Source organism: Cyanistes caeruleus, chromosome 3, assembly GCF_971803275.1.
Source record: "Cyanistes caeruleus chromosome 3, bCyaCae1.hap1.1, whole genome shotgun sequence".
NCBI classification, from domain to species: Eukaryota; Metazoa; Chordata; class Aves; order Passeriformes; family Paridae; genus Cyanistes; species Cyanistes caeruleus.
Window position 1 is genome coordinate 93,071,684 of NC_141703.1, and position 14,695 is coordinate 93,086,378.

The following is a 14,695-nucleotide window of genomic DNA, read 5'->3' on the forward strand; positions in this document are numbered from 1 at the left end:
GATTTGCTCTCTGCAGCATCTTTGAGATGCACTAAGAAGTCACACATTGCCAGGTTTTCAGCATTTGAATTCTGGTCACTTCCTTGTGTGGAAGAAATATTACTCCACTAAATTGGTCCCAGAGAGTTGAAAGCTGATGCAGGACTAATGTTGTGTATGGAAACACTAGACAGGAATTTTTGCTCTGTTAATCCAGTTTTATAGTAACTAACTTGATAACAGCAGAAAATAAAGCTTTATCAGTTGGGATAAATCAGGTCATTGAAGCTGAAGAAAGCACCCGCGGTTGTTACAGTGCAAAGTTTGGAATACAAGACACTAATTTATGGAAATGAGAACTTCCTATGGAAATTGTGAGCCTATAGTAGCTTTCACATGTTATGATGGACGTGGTGTATTTTGACTGAACTGTTGTGTTTATGAAAGAGTTGAGAACTTCATTCCCACATGAGGATTCTTTACTCACGTACATCTTTCTTCAGGAAGATCTGTTTTCATAGCAGGGCTTTGCTTGGGGTTATTTATTCTGTGAGGTCTTTAAAGAGTATCATAGTCATTGATATATAGGCAACTCCTTCATTTACCTCCTTCAGCTAGAGTACTTTATCTATGTTTGGGCTGCATTTTAAGTGAAAGAAAGACAAGCTGGAAAGAAGATGGAGGAAGATAAGGAGAAGAATACCTATAACCAATGAGGATGACTTTGAGACATCTTTGTCTCAAAGATAACTCAAAGACAAACTTTGAGTTTGTATTTTATAGAAAAGACAGGTCTAAAGAGGAAAAGTGAGGCACATTCCAGTCTATGAGGGAGTGCTGTAAAGAGGAAAATGGTTAATAGCTCTCCCTGTCTGTTAGAGGAAAGGGTTGAGTAATCCATTTCAAAAAGTTAAATACTAAGAAATCTCTCTTGCTAGAAAGAGAATAGACTGTCTGTCTGGGGAGGGAGAGAAAATCCACAGTGCTGTTTCTGCAAACGTGGTAGAGAAATTTCTGAAGAGATAGTGTAGGTAAAGTATTCCCACATAAGGAAAAATAGTGTGTCTAAAGAACATAATGCATCCATTCGATACAAACGGGAGGCCATCCAACAGTTGGTGTGAGACCAAGTATTAAAGATTTCCAAAACCACACATGGTAGAGGAAGAGAGTAAGGACTAGATGATACTGCTTGTCTCCAGCAGCAGAAGATTATTAGGTTTGTTGTGCTCCCAGGAACTAGTGGATGAATTACTGATACAAGAAAAGCAATTCCAGATGCAGGAAGACCAACTACCAAGCCTAACTTCTACATCTTTGTCCTAGCCCAGGATGTTCTCCCAAGTAGGGAAACACTTGTGATTTTGATAATAAGAACATAAAGACATCATATTCTGTATGAGATACAATGAGATACAACTTTACCACTATCTCTCAAAGTGTGCATTCTTTGCAATGCAAGGCTTGGGAATGTTGTCAGGAAGACAAACTAGGCAAAAATATCAAGCTAGTTGATTTTGTCTAAGTGAGACATCAGTGAGATGTTCTGCCAGACAATTTTCTAAATTCTTCTGCAGAAGATTGAGGCAAAAACTCATACTGTATCTCTCTCAGCAAGCCCACCAGTTCTCAAGGATATAGAACAATAATTCTCTATTCCCATTAAGTATGAAAGCAAGACACAGCCTTTGGGTTTCACTCTGCTAGTCATTCCTGTGAAAGAACACACAGTAAGTTACCAAAAAATCTTGGATTCCAGCATCCTAGGCAGTTTTGCTTCAGGTGAATGCTGTGCTGAGGTGCTGAGCTACTGCTGAGTTGCAGTAACTGTGATGGGTTCATCACCACTGTGTTTCTAGAAATAGTAGTCATTACTGTGCAATGAGCTTTGAGATACTGTGATTCTAAAAGACACTAGAGAAAATCAAATTCTCTGATATCCTTCAGTTATGAGCATTTAGACTTTCAGCAATTGGCTTTGCAGAAAGGGACATCTAGTGGCTGTACAGAAAGAAATCTTGCAAAACGCATTTTTGAGTGTACAACGTAGCCATTTGTGTATGGCCTGCAGTGTTCAATATTCTGCACGTCATTTTGGTTCTCCTACATCATGTGTTCTCTGGGGGTAATTTTTACAGTTTTGACAAACAAAAAAATCACCATTTCGAGCCATAACTTTCTAGCTTTATGTAGGTCTATGTATAATAACTCTGGCAAATAGAAAACTGCCTCGATACATGCTTGATGTACCTCACTGCTGCACTTCCACATTTCTATAGCATCTTCCAGGAGTCCACTGCCTGCTGTTTCCTTCTGCCATTGCCTTCCCTTTTGGTACTGTACTTGGAGAGCTTGTCATTGTTATTGTCATGGTAAAATCTACTTTCTTTTGAATGCCCATAGCATAAAAGTCAGCAGGAGGGGTGGATGAGATTCAGGGAAACACTAATCTAAGCATTCAGTCATGTATTACACAACAAAAGTTTTTTCCTTTCCCATCCATGTTGTGCTCCTTCTTACTAGTTGAGGATGAATTCCATGCATGTTTCTGTGAATAGCCTGACAGTTTAATCGGTACATTTGCATAAGGGCAAATGAAGCTTTTTTCAAAGTTGCACAGTAATATGTTTCACCTTTATACCATGCCAGCTTCAAATTGTATCCCAGGAGGATTTCAAATGTGCATAATCTGTGCAGTTGTCTGGGCTTTTTTCCTTTCTTTTTTTTCTGTCTTTTTTTTTTTTTTTTTAAACTGGCAAATGCCTATTCATTGCCCATCTGGGTAAGAATGGCCTTTGCATTTTCACACCCATTCTTTCCTATATGGTTTGTGAATACCCCTCCAATCAGAACTTGCTTCACAGAAAGGGGACAAAACCATTTTACAGGAGTTTCTCAGAATAAGTCCATTGGGATCTCTACATCATGTTTACTGGACAAAAAAAAGGGGAATACTTAACAAAGACCACTTGAATTTCACAGAAAGTTTCCCACTGTCTCGAGTTTAAAAGAGTGGCAGGCCTGAGAAGAGCCCTAGACAGGAGTCTTTTTCCTGAGCTGGGCATTCTGTGCACTGACGAGTAGGTGAGTGTGCGTGTGTGCAGCTGGGCCTTGTGAGGAGTTGACACACTGTTCTGGCTTGTCCAAGGCTCTAGGAGTGTTTGTCAGAACTGGCATTTACTTAGAATCAAAACTGCATTGGCAAGTCCATGTTTTGTAGGCAACATCACCTTTGGGCTTTCAGCTTAGAACAGCAAAAAGTAGGGGTCAACCACAAAACAGATCTGGACCCAGTTTCCTGCAGAGAGGGAAAGGATCTGTTGGACAGCAGGTTTTCCTACAGACCAGTCTCTGGAATTTGTTGAAACTGCTCTTTATACTGGTGTGGCTTGTGTAGTAGTGTTTCTGACACTTAGGCAACTTACTTGGTTGCCTGGACTTTGGATAGATATAGTTTACAGTGTTGAATGTCAAGGAAGGTGGCCTAGAAAAATCATCTTCAAAATCTCTATTAGCTTTTTTTTTTTTTTTTTACTATTTATTGTGTATCTCTTCCAACCACTCTCCTTTTATCCTCAAGGAGTAAATTTCAGTTGCTTCTCAGCTGAAGTGGTAGATGTTCCAACAGTGAGAGGATCTTTTTAAGGGCAAACTCTAATAGCAACTAAAAGTGACTCTGTTGGCTTTCAGACCAGCTCCTACACCACAAGGAGCATCCTATATCAGTTCCTACAGGAGAGCTATTCAAATCACTTATATATGGATACTAACCACTTCTTTGTAGCCAGGATCAACTTCAACTGCCTGTTTTCATTACATTAGTTAAGAACCAAATACACTGTGGCTACATAACTCTTGATTCCCACAGCCAGGACCTGAGAAGGGCTGTTGAAACTTATTGATGAACCTTGCCTTTCCTCCTATCTATACATGATTTTTGGGTAAGTTGCAGCATTCACTTTCCGAGGAAGTGTTCCAGTCTTGTGATGCATATCACAGCTTTCTGGAAAGAAGCTGTCCTAAGGATGCATTTTTCAGAGTTCTGCTCAGAAAATTAATTTTATCTGCCAAGGAGCATAGTAACAAAGTAGAATATTCTACATTTTGCATGTTCAAGGTAGGATTTTTGGATTATTGGGTTAGACTGCTGCACATTTCTTCTTATTATCAAATACCTTCTTTGACAAAGCTGAACATAAAGATGTGTTTCTATGAAAGTGAGTCCTAGGAGCAAAACTAACAAAAATAGAAAAGAGCAAAAAGGAGCAAAAACTAACAAAGATAGATGGAGATAAATGGGTAGCTGTACAGTCACTTGCTATGGCCTACAGTAAGTCTTGAGAAGAGGTGTCACCTATTTATCAATAATTTTCCACCCTTCTGTTGTCCCACCAGTACGAAACTTTTGCCAAGGATTCTGACTTTGTGTGTAAATACATTTTGGATTCTTGTATGATCTAACATGTTTGACAGGGAAGCATCCGGAACTGCCCTGGAGGCCTCTGGAGAATTATTCTATCAGGAAAGAGGAAGAAATACATCTCTTCTGTGCATTATTTTGTGTAATGGTTGCAATGCCCTTGAAGGAAAGTCTCCCAGTTTCTAAAATGTTTTTCTAGTCCTATGGTCAATCCCATCAGAGAAAGAAGCTCAGGTTTCCTGGCTAAGCTGATGAACAAGCCAGATGTGTTTCACAACCTCCATCATGGTGTTAGTGATTTCCTCCTTGTTTATGCTATCTGAGCATTCCCTCAGTGTGCTAATCACACATGGAAATTAGTAACCTTCTGGTACAGGTTGGTTTACATCTGTTAACATGAGACTTCTTCAGATAGCTTGGCTCCATTGTGATTTTCACTTCCTGACCTTTGTGCTTCCCTTTAATCATCAGCTACTTCAGAGAATTAAAATAACCACTTGTGTCCAAGGTGGTTTCTCTCTGAACCACCAGAACATCAGCTTGTTGGTAGTGAATAAATGGGAAGAAGAATGCAGAGCAGGGAGGATGCCACATTTGCCTGCAAATTGCAGTGAGTAGTGTTCTACTGCCTGTGGATGAGATGTAAAGCACTCCTTAGGGTGGAAGCAGAGAGATGCTGCTGGGCTAAAAGGCATGTGTATGGCTTTCAGCTGCTTTCAGTGCTATTTATTTGATCTGTACATTTGTCAGACAGTGACAATAAGCTATTTTAATTTACTCACACTTAGCAACTTCTATTTTTGGATGCTCACACAATACCAAGTTATTGTGGCAAGAATGGTTAGATCTTTAGTGGGAATATTCAAGACAAAATGCCTGTAATACTAGGGGTGATTTAGCATTACTTTATCTAATTTTCTAGAAATTAAGGTGATGCATGTACTAAAAGTGCTTAAAGAAAAAATTATTAATTGTGTTTCATTTGTTTACCATTCAAGGGGCAGTTGATTCTTCATAATTAAAAGGTGAAGCCATAGTTTCTGCCTGTCAAAATCTAAATAGATGAAAATTTGGTAAAGAACAAAAAAGGAAATGGGAAACCAAAGCTTTGAAAGCAAAGCAAGCAAGATAACGATAGGGAACAGTGGATTTGGGAGATTGAGAAATTTCTTTTCAGTTACTTGTAAATTTTGAAGACTATGTTGGCTTTGTATCCTAATTGGTTAGATGCTTTTCTAAGCTGTTCCCTATTTAGATTATTCAGCCAAACTAAGACAAAAATCTTTCTTCGAGTAAATGTCTGTAATTTTCCAGTTTCTGTCAAGTAAATAACAGCAGGAGAACATTTGTTTTTATATGATGGCGTTCTGGTGCAAGTCAGAACTTGGGATATGCTAAAAATGAAGAGGATAGCTCATGTTAACTTTTTGCTTTGGGTTCTTTCAGAGAACTGTTTGTCACTATTGGGTAGCAAATGTTCTAAACCACAACCCCAGACAAAACTCTGTGTGGGATTTTAGGAACATTTTACAGCCTAAATCTTGAACCAGATTTGGATTTTACAAAGTGACTGCCAGGTTTTTTTTTTTGATATGAGTAACTGTACTGTGAAACACAGGATCTAAATTCCTTAAAATACCAATCTAGATTGAAATCATATTTTCATATATACTCTTTGCATTAACAACTTAGTGTCATTACAGATTCTGATCCCTTCTGGCATAGGTCCAATCCAAAGCTTAAAATCCAGCTTTAATCCATGTGCTCAGTGTTTACAATTGGCTGGCTCTAAGCTTTTTAAAGCGAGATGAACTGATAGGAAGTTCAAGACTCAGGAGTATGATTAGAATTTAGGTCCAGCTACACCTGTCTTCATTTGGTTTTGTCCAAGAATTCAGGACCTGAGCTTCTGGAAATGTGTAGTGAAGTTTACTTGTAGCCTTACAAAAATTATGTGTTCTTACCAATGCCTCTGCATGTGTTTTGTCCAGTTCTGTTTACACAGTGGGAAGTTACCTTTGGCATCGCTCTCGCTGTGGCCCTGCAGAGGACAAGACTGATTCTGTTCTTTTTTTTGTTTGCTTTTGTCACCTGCTTTGCTCCAGGTAACATCAGTTGCAAGGGGATGACAGAGCGCATTCATAGCATCAACCTTCACAACTTCAGCAATTCTGTGCTCGAGACCCTCAACGAGCAGCGCAACCGTGGCCACTTCTGTGACGTGACGGTCCGCATCCACGGGAGCATGCTGCGCGCCCACCGCTGCGTGCTGGCGGCTGGCAGCCCCTTCTTCCAGGACAAGCTGCTGCTGGGCTACAGTGACATCGAGATCCCCTCAGTGGTGTCGGTCCAGTCTGTGCAAAAGCTCATTGACTTCATGTACAGCGGGGTGCTGCGGGTCTCACAGTCAGAGGCCCTCCAAATCCTCACAGCCGCCAGCATCCTGCAGATCAAGACTGTGATTGATGAGTGCACAAGGATTGTCTCACAAAATGTGGGAGATGTCTACCCAGTGATTCAGGATTCTGGCCAAGAGACACCCAGGGGAACACCTGAATCAGGCACCTCGGGGCAGAGCACCGACACAGAGTCTGGCTACCTGCAGAGCCATTCACAGCACAGTGTGGACAGGATCTATTCAGCCCTCTATGCCTGTTCCATGCAAAATGGCAGTGGGGAGCGCTCCTTTTACAGTGGAGCTGTGGTCAGCCACCATGAGACAGCCCTGGGGCTCCCCAGGGACCATCACATAGAAGACCCCAGCTGGATTACCAGGATCCATGAACGGTCGCAGCAGATGGAGCGGTACCTCTCCACCACTCCAGAGACCACACACTGCCGGAAGCAACCCCGCCCTGTCCGAATTCAAACCCTGATGGGCAACATCCATATTAAACAGGAGATGGAGGATGACTATGACTACTACGGCCAACAGAGGGTGCAGATCCTTGAGCGCAATGAGTCTGAGGAATGCACTGAGGACACTGACCAAGCAGAAGGCACTGAGAGTGAGCCCAAAGGGGAGAGTTTTGACTCAGGTGTCAGTTCCTCCATTGGCACTGAGCCTGATTCCATGGAGCAGCAGTTTATGGCTGGTCTGGGCCGGGATGGACAGCAAGAACCTTCTCAAACAGATCAAAATGATGTCCCTGCTGATGGCACTCAGCCGCAGCAGCAGCAGCAGCAACATGTAGATGCCAACTCTTCCTCACCAGAGAGAAGCAATGACGTTGAAATGGACAGCAAAGTGCTCACAGTCAATAACAGCACCGAAAAGGGGGCTTTGCAGCCTTCTGTCAACACATCTGTTGCCCAACCATTGCCAACCACACAGATCTACTTACGCCAGACGGAAACCCTCACCAGCAATCTGAGGATGCCACTGACTCTGACCAGCAACACTCAGGTCATTGGCACAGCTGGCAACACCTACCTGCCTGCCCTTTTCACCACGCAGTCTGCTGGCAGTGGCCCTAAGCCCTTTCTCTTCAGCCTGCCCCAGCCTTTAGCTGGCCAACAGACACAGTTTGTGACAGTGTCCCAGCCTGGCCTGTCAACCTTTACTGCCCAGCTGCCAGCCCCACAGCCCTTGGCCCCATCTGCGGGCCACAGCACGGCGGGTGGGCAAGGCGAAAAAAAGCCTTACGAGTGCACTCTCTGTAACAAGACTTTCACCGCCAAACAGAACTACGTCAAGCACATGTTTGTACACACAGGTAAGAGAACTTCCCTTTGGCTTGCATATGGAGCCACAGAAAGTCCTTCACAACCGTGGGCTTAGATTCTGTTTGCCAACCTACTAGCCCCCAGCACAAACACAAGGGAGGGCTTATCCAGGGAGCTGGTGTCACTGAACACTTCCTGGCCTTACTGCACTGAAGTTGAGTCTCTGCAGAAAAATACAGATCCCAAATAGGGGCCTGACTGTGCATGGTGCAGAAACAAGCTCATTTCACTTGGAGTAAAATGTGTCTTGCATCCATCCAAGGAAATGGTGAGCGTTCATTGTACCCTGCAAGCTGTCTGGGCAACATTAAGTGGAAGAGAGGAAACTGATAGGTCATAAGAAAAACTGCATCTACTAAGAAAGGGCATCCCCCTGTAGGTTTTACAGCTGTGGGTGAGTTAAGCTCTAGTGGTGAGGCAAATTCATTACTGGTGAAGCTCCAGCAGTAGGTCCAGGCTGGGATGTTACACACACTGCCACACATTTTCTAGATCTCACTACTATAAGAAAGTAAATCTGGAGTTTTGTCAGAAAGTCTTTCTGTACTTCACTGAAGCTGATTGCTGTAATCCCTTGTCTCTTAGTAAGTCAGAGGTATCGCTAGCTGTGAGTACAGAAACACAGAGTTCAATGAAAAAACAGTTAAAGAATGTGGTGCACAATGGAACACAACATCAGCACCAGCACCCTTCTTTTTAAAACTGCAGCTGCTTTAATACATGGTTTATGGTCTATTGAGATAACATAGGTAACCATATTTGCCACTGAGCCAGAAGTGCCTTTTCTAGCATTGCCAAGTTATGAGACTTCAAAACAAGAATATGTATGTATTTTATATTGAGGAGTTGTCATGGGTTCAGGACTGTTTTGCTTGCTTTAGCCCTTGGCTCTTTCTGCTATTGGAGAGAAATTTTTGTTTAGGGATAGAATAAATACTTCTTTCACCAAGCAGAGGTTTTGTTAACATCCAGTCTTAAAATTAATGCTGAGTTTGTGATACAGGGAGGAGAACCTTGAAAAATTGCCCAAAGTATGGGAGCAATGTATATGTAAACTTTTTAACTTCAATTTACCTGTATTTATCACTTAAACGAAAAACTCCTATAAACATCTATGGCAGACATGTAGATAAACAAAAAGATCAACTTCTCTGTACTGGTACAAAATGTATAATTGCAAGGAACAAGAGTCCTGAATCACAAGATTACCTTTGTGTCTGCTTATGTTCTCTATCTTTCTGTTGTGGAGAAGTAGCTAAAATTCTACACAGACAGTGTTGGTCTTCAGAGAAGTATCCCCTTCAGAAGACAGTCAAATATATCTGCTTGCATCCTTGTTCTAAAAGCTAAAAAGACTTTTTTACAAATAACTTCACTGATCTTAGGTACTTTATTTCCCCCACCACTGCACTTCAGTTTTGGAGTCAGATAAAGAATAGATATGGAAGACCAATATATAAAACATTCTTAGCTACTACAAATAATAGCAACCAAGAAAATTGATAGGAATCTTGAATCATGAATTAATATTTTATTTATGTGGGTCTGAGAATGCCCTAAAAAATGAACTGTGGTAGCAAGGAAAGATTTGGGTAGATAAATCATTTCAAAATTCATTTAGGAGCTAACTGGCTCCTGGGAGAATAATTTCACCTTAAGCAACAGAGAGCTAGGCTTCAGAAAACCCACCTGAAAATAATCTTTATCTGTGCAGCCTCAGAGAAAGTATTTCTGCTACCTTATCTAGTGTTGGACAGGGTCATTACAAAAAAAAAGGTGGGGCAGCTGTTCCCACTGTCAGGGTGACTTTTCCTTAAGCCCTGTTTAAAGGAGCCAGGCAAAGTGGCTCTAGAAAAGATCCACAGAAAAATTGAGACATTTGGGAGATGCAAATGTTTGGATTAATCTTTCTGTGTGGAGGGCTCATAAGAGAAGTCATGGAAGAGTCTAATCGTAAACTAGAATTCAGTAACTTAAAGGCTTCTATATCTCTGTATGTTTTTATGCTTCCGAAAACTACAGTCTGATGTAGCTTTCCATGCAACAGAAACCAACCTCCTTTTCTTCTTTCACACAGGTGCAAACGTATTAGAGATTGCTATTTTTCCATGTTCCATGTAGACTCCCTTTAATATATCTCACTGTGGAAATACAGTGCTGGAGTGTATGGAGTGTCTGCACTTTATAAGGCATATATCACACGCCTTTTCCCACATATCACACTGTGATTAATACTGGATTGAAAGCTGCAAAACACATGCTGAGGGGATCAAAGCAGAGCACCAACACTGCTGCCTCCACACCTTTCTAATCTGGTGACAGGATGGTGATGGGATGAGGAAATGTCAGCTGAGGAGTGGCTGAGGTCACTTAGCTTGTTCAGCCTAGAGGAGATTGAGGGGAGACCTCATAGTAACCTACAGCTTCCTCATGAGGGAAGTGCAGGGGCAGGAACTGACCTCTTCTCTCTGGTGACCGGTGATAGGACACGACAGAATGGCATGAACATGTCTCAGGGTAGATGTAGATTAGGTATTGAGAAAAGGTTCTTCACCCGTGGGCTGGGATTGTTGGGTGCTGGAATAGGTTCCCCAGGGAATTGGTTACAGCACCAAACCTGGCAGAGTTTGAGAAGCTCTTGGACAATGGTCTCAGGCTCATGGTTAGGGTTAGGTGATTCTTGGGGTGGTGCTGTGCAAGACCAGGAGACAGACTTTGATGATTCTTGGGAGTCCCTTCTGACTCAGGATTCTATGATTCCATGACCTCAGTGTCAGCACCAAGTATCCATTATGATTAGGGTTCAAAGAGCCACAGAGCCTACATCACCAGGAGCACAGGGGCTAGAAACAGGGATCATGGCCAGGCACTGATGTTGCTTCTTCCCTCTTCCAACTCAGGATATACTATGATTCTATTATTCTAATCATCCCATTTTGCTGTCTAATAACAGCCAGATACAAAATAAAGAAGCAAAAGGAAGAACATGCACATTTAATCCACTGAGGAAAGTTTTCTCTGACTTGAAAATGAAGAATCACGGGAATAAAGAATCTACAGTGCTCACTTAGGAAGCACAAAAAATTTACATAAAAAAAAGAAAAGCTGAAGTTTTGCAATTCTTTGGAGAGTAGAAATCCCAGGAAGGCTTTGAAGCTGAGATTTAAAGCCACAACCCAGTGTATCTTAGAAACATAATCAGGCAAAAATTAAGGTGTTCTTATAATCTTAACAGGGTCTAGAGTGGAGGTGACCAACTTATTACAAACTCTGGGACATATATTGCCCAGGGCAAAAATGAGCTCTGTAAACACAGTCAGTCTCTTATAAGTTAATCAGACATTATTCTGACTGACACACTATCATTTTCCACATCACGTGTCAAGCACATTGGCCTGTCTACACACAACACTGCACTGTGTGTGGCAAAGCCATCAGGAAAAGTAAGGCCTCAGTGCTTTGAGCAAGTGTCTTTCACCAAGTGGGGACACTCTTCACAAGTACAGGGAAGAACAGCAAGTGGATTTCATTCATGGATGTCACCATCATACATGCAAACCATGAAATAGAAAGAAACAGCGACTTGGGGAGATAAAAAAGTAGGTCTTTCACGTCTAATCCATTTTAATTATCTCCTCTTAAAATTGAGTATAAGTAGCATATGGTAATCTCTCTATACAATAAGTGAATTATATATTACCACAGGCATGTCTTGGTCCCTGAAGATTGACTCTTCAGGATTTAAAACAGTGCCAAACAGACTGTAAAAAAAGGGAAGCAGGATGTCTGTGGAGAAAAAAAAAAAAAAGAGGGGAAATTGCAGAATAACCACAGGAAAATTATTTTCTCAGTCAGTGAAACAGTGGATCATTTTGATTATTACAGAGCTATGGTGCCATCTCTATTCCTGACAGCTTTGAGAGTGATGAATTCCACACATGAAATATACCACAAGTAATTCAGAAAGCAAATTAAAAAGTAGGTTTTGATGGGGCATTCAGGGTTGTTGTCTACATTACCAGTGTAGCAGCATATCATGAAACCATTGCTTGATACCATGAAACATGAGACTGTGCCTTATCTTTCAGAACTCTGAGCATGAGGAGGATTTAAGAGAAGTCTGAAAAAAACAGTATATGTGCTTAGCTAAGTATTTTTCCCAGTTTATCCTTGTACTCACTGGTTTGTCTGAAAATGATCAGAGTTCAATTATGTGAGTTTCTGTAGTAAGTTTTACAACAGTCCTGGGCACACAAGGCAATGTGGAAGATTACATAAGTGTTTTATATCTCTAGTTTACCTCATAAGGTGTTTTATTTAACTGGCAGTCAAATCATTCAAGTTTCCTGTGTCTTACACTGGGAGTTTATCGGTTAGCATGGTGCTGGCTGGCCTAGGCAGTTCTGTGTCCTGAGGTTCCCTTTTCCGCTACTCTTTATACATGCTTCAGCTATGACATTTGACCAGAAAAGGGAGCAACAAATGTAAACCTCTTATAAAGTGTTAGATTCCTCTGACAATCTTTATCACTCCTTGCCTGAGAAATTGAAAGCAATTTGACCGAAATGAGTCTGGCCCAGGTCAGCTGTCTGGTAATCACTTATTTGTCCCTTTTTTTATTGCATGCTGTTAAGGAAATGGAAGCTCTGAAAGGTGAAGTAGCATGGCTGAGACCTGTCTAGAAATGAGCATGAGGAGCAAGGCAGGAGCACAAGCAGGAGAGCTGTGCTGCTGAAACTGGGTGTAGCTGCCAGGACCTTTTAACTCTAGTCCTGTCTTTGTCAGTGCATACCTACTATGTGAACTTGAAGAAATCACCTGAACTCCTTTTTACTGCATGTGGATAGGGAATTCCTACAGCCCCCTTTCTAAAGCATTTTGAAACCTCTGGTTGCAAAAAATGTTGTGTGTCAAAACACATTGATGAACAGACTTAGCCAGAGCTAACTTCATTAGCCAGAGCACCTATCCAAAGACCCCCATGAGACTTACCATTTGTTTGTTGCAAAGAGTTTTACCAAACTGGTTTAATTTTATGATTTTTTTTTTTGTCTGTTTCTCTCTGTGTCTCTCTCCCATTGGTAACGGGCAGGTGAGAAACCACACCAATGCAGCATCTGTTGGCGCTCCTTCTCTTTAAAGGATTACCTAATCAAACACATGGTGACACACACTGGCGTGAGGGCCTACCAGTGCAGTATCTGCAACAAGCGCTTCACCCAGAAGAGCTCCCTTAATGTGCACATGCGTCTCCACCGCGGGGAGAAGTCCTACGAGTGCTACATCTGCAAGAAGAAGTTCTCCCACAAGACCTTGCTGGAGAGGCATGTGGCTCTGCACAGTGCCACCAACGGCACGCCTGGAGCCACCGGCACCGGCGCGAGGGCTGTCCCCGCCGGCGTGGTGGCCTGCACGGAGGGGACCACGTACGTCTGCTCTGTCTGTCCAGCTAAGTTTGACCAAATCGAGCATTTCAACGACCACATGAGGATGCATGTGTCAGACGGATAAGTAGAATCTCTCTCTCTCTCTTTGTTATGAACAACAAAAATAGAAACAACAAAAAAAGCTATGGCACTAGAATTTAAGAAATTATTTTTGTTTCATTTTTACCTTTATTTTCCTCCTTTTTTTTGGGTTCATTTTGTTTTGTTGGTTTTTGTACTACATGAAGAACTGTTTTTTGCCTGCTGGTACATTACATTTCCGGAGGCTGGGTGAATAATAATTTTCCCAGCCTCCCTCGGATGGTGGCCTTAAGGCCAGGTAGTGCTTCATGAGCTCCACTGGTTGGATCTCTAGCTACTGGCCTCTAAATACAACCCTTCTTTACTACAAAAAGCAAACAACAAAAAAAAAAAATCACAAAAAAATTAAAAAAAAAAAACAGACAGAAAAATAATAAAAAAAAAAATCTTTTTTCTCACTTGTGAAGAGCACTACAAATAAAGAAACAAAACAAAATATATTACAAATCTACAAGGCCTACTGTCATTATAAGTACACCGCTTGCAGTGTTTCAATGGACATGATTCACATTGCTGACCGCTTTTGGACTTCACAGTATCCAGTTAGAACTGTGGAATATTTTGCTTCTGGTTGAGCAGCAACCAGAGGAAACAAGGCCCTGCTGGTTTCCACCACGTGTCTGCTTTCTCACACACACGCATCCACAAACACACAAAAAGGGCTGAGGGGAATGCGAGGCAGTGTGGCTTGGATAGTGTGGAGTCCCCGCAGGGTGAGGAAAAAGAATCAGAGGTTCCTCACCTGGATTCTGCTCCATCCCACGCTGTCTGGCGCACCCTCCCCGCTGCTTTTCTCGTACCACCACCACCACCTTATAGCAGAAACCAAGAAGATTCAGACAACGAGCAACGGTGGCTTCTTTGTAATTTATTCAGTGTCTTCGCTGAGCACAGGGCCTCAGCACAATCAAGAGGGACTTTCACAGAAGGCAAAGAGAAACACAGAGGAAAATCAAAGATATCAGAGGTTGCAACCTATGGATCTAGGTACAAGAGAAGGGTTAGTTCCCACAATCTTTGCAAAAAAAAAAAAACAAAAAAG

General features: G+C 41.9%; 1 protein-coding gene across 50 annotated transcripts in view; it reads left to right on the plus strand.

The window, feature by feature from the left end:
- ZBTB20 (zinc finger and BTB domain containing 20) overlaps positions 1 to 14,104 on the plus strand; it is a 473,003-nt gene extending 458,899 nt beyond the window's left edge. For all 50 annotated transcript variants that reach the window (XM_086882894.1, XM_086882871.1, XM_086882906.1 and 47 more), the window contains 2 exons: positions 6,505 to 8,115; positions 13,218 to 14,104. In XM_086882894.1, coding sequence (XP_086739020.1) covers positions 6,525 to 8,115; positions 13,218 to 13,636 — 2,010 coding nt within the window. In that variant the 5' untranslated portion in view covers positions 6,505 to 6,524 and the 3' untranslated portion in view covers positions 13,637 to 14,104. The remainder of the gene's footprint in view (positions 1 to 6,504; positions 8,116 to 13,217) is intronic.
- The last annotated feature ends 591 nt before the right edge of the window (positions 14,105 to 14,695 follow it).